This window comes from Petaurus breviceps, unplaced genomic scaffold, assembly GCF_028583685.1.
Source record: "Petaurus breviceps papuanus isolate PSGF00001 unplaced genomic scaffold, PetGlider_PUasm1.0 99, whole genome shotgun sequence".
Lineage (NCBI taxonomy): Eukaryota > Metazoa > Chordata > Mammalia > Diprotodontia > Petauridae > Petaurus > Petaurus breviceps.
Window position 1 is genome coordinate 510,060 of NW_027187465.1, and position 18,514 is coordinate 528,573.

The following is an 18,514-nucleotide window of genomic DNA, read 5'->3' on the forward strand; positions in this document are numbered from 1 at the left end:
CCCATGGATATCTGAGGACAGAAAAGGAGGCTGACCTCTGGCCTTACCAGGGCTCTCATTGGTCTAGAAGGTTACTGGACTCTGGAATGGGGCAGCTCTATTCTGATTAGGCATTTTATCTTTTTCATTAACAACTAAGGGAACGTAGCCTGCTTTGATTTTATGCTGTGCCATACCAGCATACCTGGCTGCCATCTTGGCAGGAAGCCCCTTGGTCTCCTCTGGAGGATGGCACTGGGCAGGGAAGGGGATCCCAGGGGTGCCAGTGACAAAAGACAATGTGTTCTGTTTTCAGTCAGTACTCTGGAAATCCTTCAGCTTTATATGTCTCAAACTTTTGGCGCTTAGGTGACAAATGTCAGGGAGATGGTCTTGTTGCCTCTGTGGGCCTGTGGTCTGACTGAGAGATTGTCACGTCTCGGTGCCCTTGGTAATAGGGAGTGGGAGCATCTCCGTGATGACAGCTGGGTGCAGCTTGCAGCTTTCTGCTCGGTCCTCCCCGCCTCCTGGGCTCTGTTCGGGAAATCTCAGCCCCCTTGGGAGACATGGCTGTGTGCCTCGTGCCCTCTCTCACCACTCCACTTGGCTGTGAAGTAGCTTAGACGTGTCCGTGAATGGAATGTCCTTGCAGCCAGTCACACTGCTAGAAGGCTTCTGAGTCAGGGGATCTTCTTTCTGATTTTCTTCTGGATTGGTGAATTCTCTGAGTGTTGGCATTGCCCTCCAAATAGGTTTAGACCTTGGAGGCCTGCTAACACACCATCTCAGAAGTGCAGGTGACCCAGGAGTTAGCATTTGCCTTTTGGGGGGATCTGAAGGATTTAGACTGCAAGAGACCTGAACTTCAGCCCCAAGGACCTTCCCAGGCATGGCCCCTTCTATGGGGCTTTAGAACCTTGCTTCTGTACCTCCTGTCAGTGAGAGCCTGAAACGTTCTGGTCCTGGAGCTCTGGGGCCGTGGGAACGCCTGCTCAGAGTCACATGATTCAGTGGCCAGGGCTATAAAAAATGTGACCAGAAGACTGAGCACGTTCCAGGCTCTCCAGGTGCTCTTGGTGTGGAGGAGCCGGGAGGGGGTGCCTCTGTGTGCTGACAGAGACCGCGGCATCTGGGAAGTGTGTGGCCAGCAGCACTGGGCTGAGCTTGGACATTGGGCGCGCGTGTCAGAGTGGGCACAGTCCCATACTGCAGTATCCCATTTGGGTTTTATGTGTCCTGCTGTCTGTGTCCTGTACCAGTTAATAAAGTGTGCTACCACCACCTTCTTGGAGGGATTCATTCCAGGAAGACTGCAGTCACTAATACTTATTCTAAATTGCTTCCTGTGTGCTGGGCACCGTGCTCAGCACTCCACAGCTATTTCACTTGATCCTCTCAGCCACCTGGGGGGCAGGTGCTGTTATAATTCCATTTTACAGAAAAGGAAACTGAGGCAGAAGTTAAAAGATCTGCCCAAGGTCACACAGCTAGCAAATGAGGCTGAATTTGAACTCAGGTCTTCCTGACTCCTGGTCCTGGAGCTGTCTCCACTGTACCACCTAGCTGTCCCATATCATTCGTGTTTGCCTTTTCTCCAGTGATGGCATAAATGTGAATTCTGATTGAGCCCAGCCTGAGAGGAACGCACTTGGAGGAAAGAGTGGCACTGAGTGGCCTTTCTGAGCTCCCAAGCTGTCACAGATACTTACACAGCTCCTGAATTTGCTTCCTTGTCGTGGGGTGGGCTTTCAGAAAACTTGCTGTCCAGTGTAATCTCCAGAGATCCAACTATTTTCTTTGTACAAGTAGAAATTTGTACTTGGATGCAGATTTGAATTGAACCATGCGAAGAGTTACAGGCCTAAAATAACTTTTCTTGGCCTCTTCCTCAGTGAGACCCTATAATTTGTGCTTGAATCCAGTCCCTAAACCAGCAGGAAAAACCGCCAGCTTCAAAGCTGGCTGTGGCAGCTACAAACCTGAGGGGGTGGGAGGTTATAGCTCCTAGCGTCTTGCTCCTGCCTCCCTGACCAGCAGGAAGGGGCACTCCCCCACCCCACCCACCAGGTGAGCCCTGTGCTCACTGCTGAGAAATTTGCCTTGGTCAGGGCCCTCCCAGCCCCTGCAGGAGCTCAGGACTTCTCCATTGCTTTTCCCCTAATGTGTCAGAGTTCGGAGGGGGGTAGAACTTGGCTATGACTAATATCAGAAAAGAAAGGACCCAGTTGTCTCTCTGGTGCATTGTTTTTCATCTTGGTTGAGAAGTGAAGACAAGAACTTGGGTTCAGTAAATGTCTCAAATGTCCAGCGGACCTCTGTCCTGGGTCTTGTGGCTATATAAATCCTTACTTGGCTTAAGAGGTTCAAGATGCCTTGATCTCTCTTAATAGGGAATGAAGTACAAGTGCCTGGGAGAGTTATGGGTAAAATGCTGTTAGATAGCTGAGGAGGACAAGGATGCAAGGAGATCTGTCCAGAACAGCAGCTGGGAGGTGCTGGAAGCTTGATGGCCCAAGTAACATTGGAGCAGGGCCAGGGTGGACATTGCATGCCCATAAGGCAGCTATCTTCATGTCTGTCACTTGGAGTTCTCTTTGACATATGACTGATGCTTGGCCAAACTGAGGGTCCTGGCTCGAACTCTCACTTCTTCTTAGCCCATCACTGCAGGCTGTCTATCTGGTTGTAGTATTGACATTGGAGACAGTGGTGAATGAGGCTAACTCAGGGACCGACATCCGCACATGCTCACAGGAGAATGGTGATGATGTTGGGTGAGACCTTCCTCTCTGTTCTGTTGGAGAGGCTCAGAGCAGCAGGCAGCCTTGTGTGGTGGGTGTGTGTACATACGTGTGTACAAGAGACACACACACACCTCCCCTCTTTGGGAGAATCCTTGTGATAGCAGATTCATGCGACTTGAAAATGCCCAACGAAAGTGGAATTGAATTCCAGTGAGGTTTGGGTGTGGGGCACAGGGGATGGTCTTTTTCTCTTCTTCCTTGACTTATAACTTGAGGTACTCATGTGCACAAAGGTTAAATGATGTTTTCCTCTAACTTTTAGCGAAACCTTGAAAGCCATTTGATGTCCCATGCTGAGATCCCAGGGCAGCCTCTCCCTAAGAACATCTTACAGGTACTTCTTCAAAGGCTTATGTTTGCATCTCTTCCTGTACGTGGACTTGAGTCCCCTTGGGCTGCGAGAGGAGGGTTAAAGTGAGAGGAGAAAAGATGAAAGTTTGGCTAACCCTGGTTTGAGGAAGCTTTTACCCACCATGCTAAGCTCCTGAGATCTGAGGTGACAGGGCCCAGACCCAGCTCTGTTGGATGTGCCTTCGAGGCTCGCAGGGACTATGGCCTGCTGGGCCCAGGCCCGCCTGCTGGGGTGGAGTGAGCCACAGAGTGAGTACAGCAGCTATGGGGCGCGACAGGCGTAGGGGCGTCTCGGCACTTTTGTGACTCTGGGAGATATATACTTATTCGTAAGGAACTTGATCTTTTCCCCAAGCACATTGTGGGGAGTGCTTCTGGGGAATTGAGCTGGGCAGGGGTGGGTATGTGTGGGTGGGCTGGGCACAGCATTGGGGGTAGAAGCCAGTGTTGTTCGTTACTCAGCTCCCCTTTCTGTCCAGGAGCTTCTGGGTCCACCAGTTACAAGACCTGCTTCCTCTCATCTCCTGAGTGGCCTTATGGGGAGCCTGGAGCCGACGGCACCTTTGCTGGGCCAGAGAGCCCCCTCTCCTCCCATGTCACAGGTGTTTCCAACTCGGGCAGCCTCCGCAGACTACCTGCGCCCAAGGATACCCTCACCCATTGGTGAGTAGGCGTCTGCTCAGATTGAAAACTCTTTAGGCCATGCCTGCTTTCTCCCTCTGTGCAGGTGTGCCCCAGACAGAGGCTCTGCAGGATATGCCAGGGCAGCCAAGAGGGGTCAGAGGCTCTGGGACAAGGATTTTGGTTCTAACTCAGTGTAGCCATTGACAGCTTGTGTGTTTGTGAGGCTTGAAAGCTAACCCAGGACCTTTCCTCACTAGCATGTGAGAGGCATTATATAGTATAAGTAGCAGTCCATTTTATAGATAAGGACATTAAGGCTTAGGGAGATGCAGGGACTTGCTGACTGTTCAGTAAATGTCAGAGCCAGGATTCAGCCCCATTTTTGTTTCTGATTCTAATTTATTCCATCAAGGCCCAGATTTCTGTCACCTCAGCCTCCTCAAGCCTTCATTTTTCTGTAAAACTACCAATAAATGGTTATCCTTTCTCTCTGACTGTCAGCAGACCTCAAAGCCTTCTCCCTCACAAGGAGATTTGCAAACAATTGACATTCCTTCACAGGGTTTCTTAAACTTGACCTGTAGTCCCAAGTCTGGCCCTGAGGGAGGGTGAAGGAACAAAATGGATCTTTTGGGGGGAATGGCTGTCTTGGACTTGCTAAATTTGTTCTTGGATACCACGGACTCTGAGTCTGGTCAGATGCAGCCCAGTGGCCTTCTCACTGACTAGATGATGAGCACTGGGGGCACAGAAGGCAGACTGAAGCCGTGAAGCTGTCTCTGCCCTCCAGGAGCTCACGTTCTGTGGACGAGACAAGGGCACAAATATTGATAGATAAAATGAATCTTGGGTAAATGTTGGTCTAGAAAGTCATGTCACAAACCTTGGCCCCAGGACAGCCCTTCAGCTCCTTGTGGGATTGGTGGAATAATCACGGTGTGTGAGGTGAGGCGGCTGCCCCTTGGCACGGGAGCTTTGCTGCCTGATGCTCAGGGGCAGCCTCCTTCTTGTCCCTCCTGTAGAACCTCGAGGAAGGTTTTTGATGGCGCGGGTCAAACCCACAGCTCCGTCTGACCTTCTCCATCCCTCCTCGTGTTCTGTACAGGCTTTGGGCCCAGTTCTCAGCAGTTGCTCGGAGATCCATTCCACGGAATGCAGAAGACAATGAGCCCCGTTGCTGCACAGGTCAGGCCGAACTCCTTGAGAAGCAGCTGGCTCGGGCGTCTAGTTGTAGTGCTCTATCCGTTCCCCCAGCTTTAGAGAGTCTGTAGAATTATGCTTGTATGCAGCTTGATTTGTGCTGGCTCAAGTTTAATGTCCATAGAAATACCATGATATTAGATCCCGAGGGTGGGCAGTTCAGCCCTGGGAGGGGGTAGGGCATGTGGGGGAGCACACGGGGGAGGCCTGGCTATTTCCTGCTCACCCCTTCTCATCCATGGGCAGGTAAGCCAGCTGGAACTACAGCACCCCACCCTGGAGGGGCTCAGCCTGCCCCACGAGCTGGCCATGCAGGCGGCTAGCTTTTACCAGCCTGGCTTTGGCAAGCCCCAGATGGACAAAAGCAGAGACGGCTTTAGGAACAGGTGCGTTTTTACAGGCAAGGGCTGGGCTAAGTGGAAATAAATGAATTATTGAGGAGCTCTTTGGGAGCCCAGCTGGCTTTGTTCTTTGTCCCGGTGCATGGCACATGGGTGTTGAGTGAATGCTTGTAGACCAGGTTTCTGTGATGCATTTATTTAGAACTTGTGTGTGGGCTAGGCACACTGACAGAAGGGAGGCCAATCCCTGCCCTCAAGGAGCTCCCATTCTAGTGGAAGTCTGTAGTCTGGGGGGACTTCCTGGAGAGCTGAGGAAAGGGGCATCTAGGGGTGGGTGTGGTTGGTGGGTGACCTGGAGTGGACAACAGCAAGTGAGTCAGGAGCCAGGCCCGACAGTGCGGAGGAAGAGCTAGAAGGCTGCCCATGGGCAAGAGGGAGGCACTGGTATGAAAGGCCTCCTCATGGGGATGGTCTAGTGAAACTATTGGGGACACTCAGCAGAGTGAATTGTGGTCCTCCACACTTCAGTGTCTCTGATGTGAGGGGGGCACTAGACATGTGTAGACTGATCAGTACAGAATGAAGGAGATTGAACGCAGACCTCTTCTCTACATTTTGGGGGGTTAGGAGGTTAGGACTCGGGGCAGGCTTTTTGTATCATTCTCAGCACAAGGAGGGACAGAAAAGAAAGGGAACTTGGAACAGGAGGGATTAACAGATCATCTGGTTTGGCTGGAACTTAGGGAGAGCAGCAGGAGACCAGGTGAGAAGAGCAGCTTGGAGCCAGATTTGGAAAAGCCTCGAATGTCAGGCCTTGGTCCTTGGATCTTTCCAAGCTGTGACAAGGGTCTGGATACCTCTGGGGACAAGAGCTGTCATCAGCACCCATCCCTACCCCTAAGCCCCCAGACGTTGCCTTGGGATACGTGTTGTGTCCGCTGGTGGATGGACTTGGGAATCTTGGCAGTCAGACTCAAAATACACCTTCTGCACCTGAGTGCGTTCCTGTGTAAAGTGCAAGATGGTCATTGCTCTCCTGGTGTGGTCAGGATCAGGAGGGCTCTCAGACAAGCCTGGCTTCCTCCTCGGTACTGCTCCCCCTCCCTGAAGGGACTGCTTTGGCTGTCTTGGCTTCTGGAGGTGCTGTCTCTTTTCCTGTTGGGTTTGAGACAGTTGATAGAAGGTTGTGTTCCCTGACTGTCCTTGTCTTGTGTGACTGTAGGCAGGACGGTAACTGGCATCTGTGAGCTCCTCCCAGGCCTGCTGTCCAAAGTCATCCAGCAAGCACTCAGCTCTTATTCCTTGGCTAACAGCTGGATTTAGAAAAGCAGTCAGGCCTGCCCTCAAGGAGCTGCCATTCTACAGGGGAAGAAAACACATCAGTACCTAGGAACATACAAGATGCATGTGGTATAGCTGAAGGGTGGGCCATGTCCGAGGGGAAGGCCCTCACAGATGGGGGAGACTGGGAAAAGCCTCCTGCAGAGGGAGATGTGGAAAGGAGACGGGGAAAGTGAAAAGGATAGAGCTAGGGAAGGAAGCTTCCGTTACTCCTGGAGGCAGGAGAGAGCCAGCGATGGTCAGAGGGGCAAACCTAGGTTTGAGGGCATGGGGGGGAGGAGCTGGAGACGGGACACCAGGCAGAAAGCGTTTCCAGGGGTCCAGATGAGAGGGGATAAATCAGGTAGAGCAAAGAAGAGGAAGTGTAGATGAGAGACAGCAGCAAAGGCAAGAATCACCCTGCGGCTGGGAAGCTGCTGGTCCCCCCAGCAGTGATGAGGCAGTGCAGAAGACAGAGTTCTGGTTTGGACATGGACACATTGAGTTTGTCTTCCATGGGACCTGCAGTTTAGGATGTCTGAAAGGTAATTGTTGGTGTGAGACTGAAACCGAGGCCAGGTGTCCTCAGAAATCTTGGAGCAGTTTCCAGCTATTAAAGCCTTACTGGTTTAAGACTGCCCCCCGCCCCAAGACTTTTGGGACACCCTAGACGGGTCTGAGTCTTGGCAGAGAGAATTGAATCCATAGAAACTGATGAAATCACTAAGCAAAATAGTATAGAGGGAGATTAGAAAAGGGCCTGGACACCCTGGATGAAGAACCAGGAGAGTGAGGAGACAGGCAGGGGGAAAACACGAGCTAGTGATGAAGAGTGGTCCAGGAAAGAGGTCCCTGGGCCCTCTCGAGGCCTCTCTGGGGATTTGTGACCATTGCTTTGTTCAAATATAGAAAACAAGTATTACGCCCCAGGGACTCTGAACTTTGTTATTCCTAGCAGCTCTGGGCTAGGCACTGGGGCCTTAAGCTGACAAGTGAGTGTAGGGAGGTCTAGACGCATCCATGTAGCATATACAAGTGTGACTAAAGTGAAGGAAGGAATGAGAGGGTCGAGGCCATCGGAGGAGAGAAAACTTGGAGCTGGAGATGTCAGGTCATCTAGGCCTTGCATAGCAGCAAGTCTGAGGACATAGACCTGGGAAGGCTTGTGTGCTACAGCTGCCTTGTTTTTTTAAAGGAGATCCCAGAGCAGAGATGAGGGTGAAATCCAAGTTCTGATTCTCCAGTCCAGCCTGTTGCCCATTTTATCCCCCTGTGTCCCAGAGAAGGGCTTCAGCAGGCGAAGATGAGGAGAAAATTCTCTGGATATAGGGAGACAACCCTTGCACAAATGGGTTTTTATTAAGTGCCTCCAGTGTGCCTGATGCTAGGAGTGCAGACAGTGAGACAACCCCCCACACACACCTGTGCCTTGGGAGCCTCTGGGGGGTGAGTTCTTTTTGTTTTAGTGTTTTTGGAGGCTACCCCGGGGGCAGCCAGCACAGAGGAAAGGCTAGGTCTGTGTGGGCTGGATTCATACAGCAGGGGACAGAAGAATGATGTGTGAGACTGGGGAGATGCCACAGCGGGGTTGTAGAGGGTCTGAAAGCCCTTGGTGTTTCATGCTCAGGGCGATGGGAAACCACTTTTTTTCTTACTGTGCTTTAGGAAAATCAATTGAGGAGTGTGGGGAAAATGGATTGCAGAGGGGTGAGACAGGGCCAATGCCACTGCCAAGGCTGGAGGTGAGGGGGGATGAGATTAAACTGAGGCGGGGCCCTTGTAGCAGAGGGAGAAGTGGAAATCTGGCAGTTGTTTAGATACATGATGTCAAGGTTGCTGAGCCTGGGAGCCTGGAAAGGTGGCAGCTGCATTTGGGTAGAAAAGGGAGGTCTGTGCTAGACATGGTGAGTGTGACAAGTTTAGGGGACATGATAGGCCTTGAGGCTCAGGGAGAGATTTGGCTGGATGTAGAGAGAGCCTTGATTTAGCTTTATGGAGATGATAGTAAAACCTGTGGGAGCTGATGAAGTTGCTGAGAGAGGGTCCAGGATAGCCCTTGGGAAGCACCCAGAAACAAAAGGGGTTGGTGAGCCAGCCCAGGAGGCTGAGGAGCAGGCACAGACGAGGGTAGGAGCCAGAGAGAAGCAAGTAGTGAGCTTCCAAAAGGATGTAAGGGCCAGTGACGTGGGGGAGCCCGAGAGGACACCGTCAGCGTTGGTCACGTGGGAAAGAAGAGGTTTGACTGAGCAAAGAGCAGCCTCTCTTGAGGGCATTAACGGGGGCTCAGTGATTTGGGGGGAGGTAGCTAGGGAAGGGCCGCATCGGAAGTGCTCACATCTCTGTAGCCTTCAGACCCAGGCTCCAGATGTTTGAGGATCGGGTTGGTGATGGTGTGGAAGCTAACCATGAAGACTGCTCTCGGGGAGACGGGCACTAGGAAGGGGCTGGGTCGAGGGGGTTTGGGGCACTGGGAAGACTGAGGCCTGTTACCAGACTGAAGGAGAAGGCAACTATGGCTCTTGGTCTTCTAACTTGCCCCAGTCTCCTCAGCAGGCTGGGCTGAGTATTGGGAGAAGAGGGGACAGTAGCTTGACAAGAAGGGTTGGCCAGCCATGGAGATGGGGGATATGCTGGGGGCAGCTCCTGTTTGAGGTCAGCCATGGTATGGGGAGAGCATCCAGAGTGGGTACAGGGCCTGGCCCTGAGGGCCAGGGACACTGGCGTGTGTTCCCTGATGTTGCAGAGACTTGGCCAGGGGCTGTTGTCCTCCATTTACAGATGCCCTGGCTCTGAGGCAGGATTGGGGGGAGACTCGTGGCCAGAGCTCCCACTCTCCCTGACTGACCTTTGTTGACAGGCAGCAGCGTGTGGCCAAATCACCAGCCCCTGTGCATCGAGGGAACTCTGCATCTCCTGCTCCTGCTGCTGCTGTCACAAGCATGGTGAGTGGTGGCTTCTACTTGCACGTGTGGTGACCCTTGTCTGCATTTATCCCAAAGAGGTCATGTCCTGATTTTCAAGAAAGGGGTTCATTGCCCCAGTGAGAATATGCAGCAAGAATATGAAGGGTCGGGCGGCTAGGTGGCACAGTGAATAGAGCATCAGCCCTAGAGTCAGGAAGACCTGAGTTCAAATCTGGACTTAAGACACTTGATGCACTTATTAGCTGTGTGACATTGGGCAAGTCACTTAACCCCAGTTGCCCTCCAAAAAGCAGAGAGAGAGAGAGGAGTGTGTGTGTGTGCGTGTGTGCGTGCGTGCGTGTGTGTCCGTCCTGAATTCTCCAGCCCCTCTTGGTGCCTCCCCACCCTGTACTGAGACGTTCTTTACAGGCCATGTCTTGGCATGTGTCATCAGTGAAGGCTGATGGGGGAGTAGAGAGAATCACCAAACTCCTCTGTGTCATTGGCCTGAGGGATGGGCCCTCCCCTCAGGGGTGAGAGGCCATAGGTGGGGGGTCCCTCTTTGGGAGTGGCTTGTTTTCCTCCTGTTACTTAGATGGTCTTTCAGTGTTTCTGTGACCAGATCATTCACCATCTGGAGGCTGGTCTAAGAACTTCTCCCAGCTGATCAAGGCTCGCCCTTGAGCCGGCTTCTTGCCAGGCCTAAGCCTCGCTAGCTCATCGCAGCAGAAGGCTTGTGGGGCACATTATACTGAGCTACTGCCCATATTGGTGGCCCATCCCCTTGTGTGAAGGAGTCCCAGAGGGACTGAGAGGCAGCGTGCTCCGGTAGAAGGAACATTGGGCCATTCTGGCGAGTCCTTTTGGAGAAAGGGGAGAAGAAAAGGCAGGAAGCTGCCCTGGGTAACCTTCTGGACAGAAGGGGCATGGAGGCTGAGCAGACAGAGTGACCCATGGTGGGGCCTCTCATCAACAGCAGTTGGAACAAGGACAGTGTGGCACCTTTGAGGGGGCCGGGCCGCGGACTGCACTGGATGACTCTGTGTTGCAGACTCTGTGCCTGGGCTTGTTCTGGCTGACATTCCACACACGCTCTTTATTGAATTTCACCTAAGACAATCCAGTGGCCTTCAGCAAGTTCCTCTCGGTTTCCTCATCTGTAACAGGGGCCTCCGAGGTCCCTCAGGCACTTGTTCTAGTCAGTGGATTTGCTTTTTGATGCGGGCTGCATCCTGGAGGCCGGCAGGAGAGCGTGAATGTAGCCTTTGGCTTGGCCTGGCCTGAGGGGCTTTTGCCACCTGCCCAGTGGGAGACAGTGGGGGAGCAGAGAGCTAGGCCCTTCCACGAGCAGTGGCTGGACGGTGGCCTTGGTCTGGCTCAGGCCAGGCTGAGCCAGGTGTGGGCAGTCCCAGGCTGGGTGCCTAACTCTGGTTGCTTTTGTTTGTAGCTGTCTCCTTCCTTCACTCCTACCTCAGTGATACGCAGGATGTATGAGAGCAAAGAGAAGAACAGAGAGGACCCCGTTTCTGGAAAGCCAGCCAGTGATGGCAAAGAAGAAGGCCAGAGGGCCAATGAAGGTAGCAAGCCAGGCCGGAAAGGGGGTGCAGGGACAGTGCGCCAGGGAAGGCGGCTCCAGAGGCCGTGGTCACTCACCAGGCCACCTGGGACAGATGGGTTGTGATGTGGTTTCTGGGTCAGCCTGTGCAGGCCTTGAGATTTGTCACTGTGATGTCATTGGTAAGAGGAAGAATCATTTAGGGCCCCTGAGGAAAGGGGAGTGATCCTGTGTGAAAACCTGTTCCTGGCATGGCTGGGGTGGGATCTGACTCCATGGTCTGTCCTGGGGAGAGAGCTGATCATTAGAAGGCATCCTCACTGAGGTAGGAGAAGAGCAGGAGGGAAAGCAGGCTGGGGAGAGTCCAGCCAGGCCAGGGTCTTGTGGCTGAACAGCACTTTGGGTGATGAGCTGCCCTGGCCTTAGTCTCATGTCTGTCCTCCAAACGAAGGGGTCACCTAATTCTCCAGCCAGGCTGATGCCCTCTGCCTGCCACTGGGCCTGACCTGGGCTCCTTCTGCCTTCTGTCCCCTGGTGAGGGTTTTCCAGCAAGAGCAGAAGCTGAGCATAGATGGAGTCAGGGGTGGGGCGGTGCCGGCCTGCCTCTTCTGGGTCAGCCCCCCGCCTGGAGCCTGCCGGCTCTGCTGTGTGGTGTGAGCACAAAACGGGCCCCAGAGGTGGTCTGGGCTGTCCCCCAGCCTCATCGAGCCGCACCACAGGAGCATGAATCTGTAGGCCTTAAACACATCGCCCACCGTTAGCGGGAGGTGCAGACAGGGCTTGCTTCTTACCAGCTCCACCCACCCAAGCATGTGTAGAGCAGCAAGGGGGCACACGTCCAGCTCTGTGTCCCTTTGGGCATGTGTCCATCATCACAGATGAGCCGGGCGGGTACTCTCCACAGCCCCAGAAGACACAGGCCGGTGGGGGGACGTTCCTGTCTGCTTTGGGGGTCTTGAGCCCATGTCGTAATAGAGCATATTGCATCATTGCAGAGAACCTTCTGTTGAGTTCCATGGCAAATCCAGACCACGACACTTCCCCTCCCATGAACCCAAAACTGTCCACGCTGCAGCGATCGACATCTTCCACCCCCTTGTCCCAGACCAGCCGCTTCACCAAAGAACAGGACTATCGGCCTAAGGCAGCAGGCAGAAAGACCCCCACGCTGGCCTCCCCAGTGCCTGGGGCACCTTTCCTCCGTCCTGTCCACCAGGTCCCACTTGTCCCCCATGTTCCAATTGTCCGGCCTGCTCATCAGTTTCACCCAGGACTGGTCCAAAGGATGCTAGCCCAGGGGATCCATCCTCAGCATCTCCCATCTCTGCTTCAAGCTGGTGAGTTTTCTCTTTTGTAGGGGGAGCTGGGCCTAGCTGTCTGGCTGTAATCCTTAGTATTGTTGATGTTTGGAACCTGGGCCCCAGAACGGTCACCATCACTAAGCCAAGCAGGATTTACCCTCCTTCCCCCTCCCACCCAGGGTGGCAGAAAGACGCCTGGGTAAGAGCAGACCGGCTTCACTGTTCCCTCCTTTCATTGGAACCAGGCCATTTCACCTGCTGGGCCTGAGTTTCCTTCCCTGTAATGAGGAGCTAGACAAGTTGGCTCCTAATCAAGGTCTCTTCAGGTCCAGAGTCGAGGACTCAAGTCTGATTTCTGTCCCCACTGCCTAATGGCCCTGTGACCCAGGTCAAATCTGAACTTTTTTTCTGATCTCATTCGACCAGATAAAGATTCCAGCACCAAAATCCAAGATAACTTGGGAGGGCCTAAAGCAGACTTTTCCTCCTAGCCACTAGTCCCAAGACTTTGGACTGTCTGTAGGCCAGTCTTTGGGGACTTAGCCATCGGAAGGGTTTGGAGCATGACCCAGAAGAGCCTTTCCTTCCCCTTAGCGTGCTGCTCTCAGGCAGTGGTCCTGAGAATGCCCCAGGCCCTCCTGGTTTACCCAGTGGTCCATCTCTTTCTCTCACAGGTATGCTTCCTCCTGGGATAGACTTGTCTCATTTGCAGGGAATCTCCGCCCCTCTCCTGGGGCAGCCCTTCTACCCCCTCCCTGCAGCCAGTCACCCTCTCCTGACCCCTCGCTCAGGGACACCTTTGCAGCTCGCAGTGATGCAGCAGCAGCTGCAGCGGTCAGGTAGGCACGAGAACGCCCCACGCCTGGGTGTGGGGTCAGCGTTCAGGAAGCCGGCTGCTGGCCGGCCTGCCAGGGGTGCAGCCTCGGGAGCCGTGCCTGGGCGTTCCAGCTGAGGGGCCTGTTAGCACAGATGAGCCTCACTAGGAATCCCTTCCACCACATCCCCTGTGCGAGAGCCCCAGGGGTGGGCAGGCCTTGTTTTAGGGAATTCTTGGCTGGAGGGGCCCCAGTTCTCTCCCCCAGCACTGCTGTATGAGGAGGATCCTTCTCTGGAGTCAGGTTCTCATCCAGGCAGAGAGCTGTCAGGTCTGCTGCAGACCTTACCTTCAGGGGGGTCTTTGTGTCGCCCAGAGGTCAGGGCCAGTCTGGCCTTTCCTCCTGTCCCCGGTGCTGAGCTTGGGGCCTGCCTCTGGCTTGGTGCTAGGGCCTCCCTGGGGCAGAGGAGCCAGCAGTCCACCTACATGAAGAGTGACCACATGGAGCCTTGGCTCCACCCCGACCCCACGTAGTAGACAGCTCAGGGCAGGTCACATCCCAGATTCTCATTGGGTTATTTATAAGTATTTCAGGTGTGCCAAGTATTTAAGAGTCCCCACAGTGAAGGTGTCGTATTTTGATGAGGGGATCCCCACACTGCAGGGTGCACGCCCCCAGGTTTAGCCCCAGTCCTGGTGCCATCCCAGCCACTGTGCAGACCTATCCGTGCACTCACAGCCATCTCTCTCCGCAGTCCTCCATCCTCCAGTGTCCGGCTCACAGGGAACAGCCATTGGTGTCCAGACGCCCCCTCAGAACCTGCCGGGCCGGCCTGGCCTGCCCCACATTCCCCCGCAGCTGGAGCACCGTCCCAGCCAGAGGAGCGCCTCCCCCGTGGGCCTGGCCAAGTGGTTTGGCTCGGATGTGCTACAGCAGCCACTGCCCTCGATGCCCTCCAAAGTCATCAGTGTGGATGAGCTGGAGTACAGGCAGTGAGGCCGAGCCCGGCAAGGGGCAGTGGGCGTCATGGATGCCCGGCTGCTGTCCGGGCTTCAGGTGGCACTGGCCGCTTCCCAGCCAGCCGGGGTGTGCTCTGTCCTGCTTTCCAAGAACCTTTGGCGAGCCAGCGTGGCCAGGGAGCGGAGCCCCTGGCGAGCGGTGACTGGCCGGCCTGGCCTGGCCTCCAGTCCGCCAAGCCCTCTGCGTTTTTGTTTTTGTTTTTTTTTGTAAGATATGTGAATGAAGTGTGGGTGGCCTCGCCAGGAGGCAGCGCCTAAGGGTTCCTTCTGCAGAAATAAATGTATAGACCCTCATGTACAGACTTGTGTATAAACCCCTTTTGTACATACCCACAGGATGGCTTTTTTGGATCTTGAGCTGTACATAAAAGTAGCTGGACTCCCTCCGTTAAGCTTTACTTGTGTCTACACTTGGGAATTTTTCGTTTCATGTACATCTGGGACTTTTTTTTGTTTGTTTGATTAAAGTTGCATATGCCAAGTGTGTGAGTGGAATGAATGAAGCTGCCCTGCCTCCTCCCTGCCCTGCTCTGGGTTAGCCCCACCCCAGCTGGGGATGCTGTGGCACCTTACCAGTCTTCCTCAGTAAAGTCCCAGTCACTTCAGGGAGAGTGACCGAGAGAACAGGTTACATCACCCACCCCAGCCCTGAAGCCCCTTGACGGGAGGTCAGCCGAGAATGGAGAATGGAGCCTGGAGCTGGGGGCTGGGGGTGGGCTTTGGAGGGCACTTTGTTGCAAAAGTTGAGTCCCCTGCTCAGCACAGTCCTGGTAGACTGCTGGTGGGGCCTATCGCCCCGAGAATCCCTCGATGGTATAGACCCCGGTGGGAGCTGCTGTGACTCGAGCCGCTTCCTCTCCTGATGACCTGTGGGCATTGCTAGCCCTGCTCTTACAGGAGGTGCCCCAGCCACTTTTTAGTATTAAAAAACCAAGCTAGTGCCGTAGAATAATGTGCCACTGACCCCCGTGTGCTGTGCAGTCTCCAAGCTCGTGTGTAAGACTGTTTTCCTTTCCTTATTGTCTGTAAATAAAGTCAATTCTACCAGCCTCCCGTGTCTGGTGCTCATCAGAATGGATGTCGAGGGGCTGCTTCTGGGTGGCCTGACCCCTCCCCCTTCTGTCCCCAGGGTGTGGGGCGTCTTCTGGTGGTTGTCTGTATGTAGGTGGTTGTGAGTTCATGGCCAAGGTTTCCTGATTGTCCACTCCAAACCAGAAGGGCCTAAGCCGGCTTCTGAGCAGCCAGGGCAGACTGGAGGCCACCCCTTGAAGACCCCTGAAGGCCTCATCCTAGTTACAAGAGGAATGGGGGGCAGGGGATCATCCTGGTGCAAAGACAAGCTGTAGAAGGTGACTGAGGTGGGGTGCAGGGGTGGAGGAAGAAGGTTGATGGCCCCCGAGTTCCAAGGATGGTGTTCACACCTAGACTTTGGCCATGTGTGGTAGTGGTTGGGCCCCAGGGTGTAGAGGTGGGGGTTGGGGCCTGAGGTGGGGACACCCGAGTGAATGCTCCAGCTAGTTTTGAATCCCGAGGCTACAATATATTTCATGCTATCCTTGTGGCAATGACAGGCAACAGCCTGAATGGAGGAGACCTGGGTCGTTCCCAAGGCCCTGGCAAGCACTTAAGGCCAGTCTGTTGGTGGAAGGAGGGTCCACACCAGGAGGTTCCTACGTGGTACAATGACAGTTGTGGACACGACAAAGGAAATAGGGCAGCCCCCAAGCTGGGATGGCAGCAGAAGGCCTTCTGCAGAACACGTCAGTATTGGGTGCCTCTTGTGGGTCTCTGGTGGAAGGCCCTAGGTCTCTAGAGTTTGGTTCTGAGCTGTGTAATATCAACAATGATGGAAAGAATCTGCTGAGGAGATAAGAGGACTCGCTGACTGGATGAGAAGGGAGTCAGAGATCGTGGCGCACCTCGGAGGTGGGGCCAAACGCAGGTTAGAGTTTTAGAGTCAGCTTGGCGGGTCCAGGGAGGTGGGGGTGGCAGTGGGGGCTGGTTAGTGAGCAGGTTGGATGCGGGTTTTTAAGGAAGGCAAGCTCAGACACTTGCGAGGAGCCTAGCTAGCTCCCCCTCCTGGGGGCCGTGTCTGCCCTGGTCAGACCACATTGGGTATGTTCTGCTCACCTGGCCAATAAGCATTTTCATTAAGCACTGCTATGTGCCGGGCTGTGCTAAGAGCTGGAGGTGCAAAAGGAGACTAAACAGCCCCTGCCCTCAAGGAGCTTACAGTTTCATGGGGGTGGGGAGACAAAATTATTTACAGTCTAGATAGGAGACAACGAATGGCAGGTCCAACAGGCTTCCTGCAGAAGGCAGGACTTGAGCTGGGACTTAAAAAGGGAGCCAGGGAGGTCAGTGGTCAGCGGAGGAGGGGGAGCTGGGTGTGAGAAGGCTGGGAAGGGAGGAGCACCCAGAGTAGGATCTGATCCTGGAGGCCATAGGGAGTTTGCTGAGGAGGGGGTGACATGGTCACACCTGCACTTTAGGAAAATCCCTTTGGTGGCTGAATGGAGAGTGGACTGAGGAAGCAGACTCAGCCACAGCAACCGTGCAGGTGGGAGGTGAGAGGGTCTGTACCAACCTGGCGAGAGGAGAGCAGGGGGCAGACTGGAGGGATGGTGCAGAGGTGACCTTGACAGGCCTTGGCACCAGCTTAGGTAAGTAAGGGTGGTGTGAGGAGGGGTGAGAGACGGTGAGGAGTCCCGGATGACCCCTAGTTGGGAGCCTGGGTCCACAGTATGAGGGAAGGTAGAAGGGAAGAGAATGAGTTCTGCTTTGGGAATGCTGAGCTTAAGATGTCTACTGGGCGTCCAATGTGAGATGTCTGAAAGGAAGCTAGTTGTTGGATGAATATTGATACCCAGCACTGGTTAAATCTATAAAATATAAACACTTCATCTGAGACTCACAGCCTTGTGAAGAAAGGACTAGATAATCCCCATTTAACAGATGAAATAGTCCCAGAGAAACTAAGTGATGTATCCACAGTCCTACTGCAAGAGGGAGGATTTGAACCCAGACTTTCCTGATTGTCAGAGCAGTGTGGTAACCGATGCCTAATGCTGCCTTCATTGGGGAAGGTGATGGGGATACAAGGACAAAGACAGGCCCTGCCCTCCTGGATGTTACAGTCTAATGCGGGAGACATGCAAACATCTGTGGACAAACAAGCTACAGATGGGGAGAAAGGTCAACAGGGGGAAGGCGCCAGAGTTAAGAGGGGGTGGGGAAGGCTTCCCAGGCAAGGTAGGATTTTAGCGAGAATGTGAAGGAAGCCAGGAGGGAAGATGCTCAGAACTGGGAGACAGACCAAACATATCAAGGGGAGTTGAATGGTGCCATGGTGGGTAGAGAGCTCTGGGCCTGGAGTCAGGAAGATCCCAGTTCAAATCTGGCCTCAGATACTTACTAGCTGTGTGACCCTGGGCAAGTCACTTCACCCTGTTTGCCTCAGTGTCCTCATCTGTGAAATGAGCTGGAGAAGGAAATGGCAAACTGCTCCAGTGTCTGCCAAGAAAACCCCAAATGGAGAAATGGAGAGTCAGCCCCAACTGAGCAAGTCTAGAGAGTGTCCACCATGGTGAAGGGTCTTGAGTTCATACCTTATGAAAACTGATTGATGGATATGTTGCTTCACACCTTGTGAGAATCGGTTGAAAGATACCATTTTATCCTGTCCCCTCTGCTGGTTTCCTGGCCTAGATTGCCAGCAGGGAGAGGAGAGAAATGCCATTCCATCAAATCCTCCCAAAGATCCCCTTGCCTGGGCTCCCAGATGTTCTGAGAAGATTCTACCTCTGAGGCCAACCCCCTAGGAATGTTAACCTACCTACCTATAGTGATTACTCAATGATTAACAGACATGCCCAGTCATGCTGTCCCCATCTTGATGCTTCTGAAACCCTGGCTGTCCTTCAGATCCGGTTCTCTGCCCATTCACATTCACCTCCATGCCACCCCTTCCAAATGGCCCACTCTAAATCTCCCTATCATTCCCACTGTGCTCCCTGAAATGCCTGTTCCATAGGAAACAAACATTCACCTTCCATCTTTTCCTTCCCCCATTGCTTCCATTTTCTAGCTCCCTCCTGATGACAACCTACTTGGCTGCCCTTTCCAGCATTGGCTTTGTTTTCACTCATCCCCCTCCAGGACCCTTCCCCAGTTGATCAAGGTGGTGTTGACACACTCTTTGCTTCCCATACCCATGCCCATGCCCATGCCCAGTCTATTTCCATCACTCTCTTCCTTTGAGGCTCAATCAACCCCTATCTACCACCCAACCAAAATTCTAGC

The 18,514-nt window shown here is 53.8% G+C and overlaps 1 protein-coding gene across 2 annotated transcripts in view; it reads left to right on the top strand.

The window, feature by feature from the left end:
- Window positions 1-15,261, top strand: part of EIF4ENIF1 (eukaryotic translation initiation factor 4E nuclear import factor 1) — a 30,298-nt gene extending 15,037 nt beyond the window's left edge. For both annotated transcript variants that reach the window (XM_069081729.1, XM_069081730.1), the window contains 9 exons: window positions 3,046-3,117; window positions 3,614-3,797; window positions 4,864-4,943; window positions 5,205-5,344; window positions 9,477-9,561; window positions 10,970-11,099; window positions 12,073-12,414; window positions 13,053-13,217; window positions 13,948-15,261. In XM_069081729.1, the coding sequence (XP_068937830.1) occupies window positions 3,046-3,117; window positions 3,614-3,797; window positions 4,864-4,943; window positions 5,205-5,344; window positions 9,477-9,561; window positions 10,970-11,099; window positions 12,073-12,414; window positions 13,053-13,217; window positions 13,948-14,189 (1,440 nt within the window). In that variant the 3' untranslated portion in view covers window positions 14,190-15,261. The remainder of the gene's footprint in view (window positions 1-3,045; window positions 3,118-3,613; window positions 3,798-4,863; window positions 4,944-5,204; window positions 5,345-9,476; window positions 9,562-10,969; window positions 11,100-12,072; window positions 12,415-13,052; window positions 13,218-13,947) is intronic.
- Window positions 15,262-18,514: the final 3,253 nt, after the last annotated feature.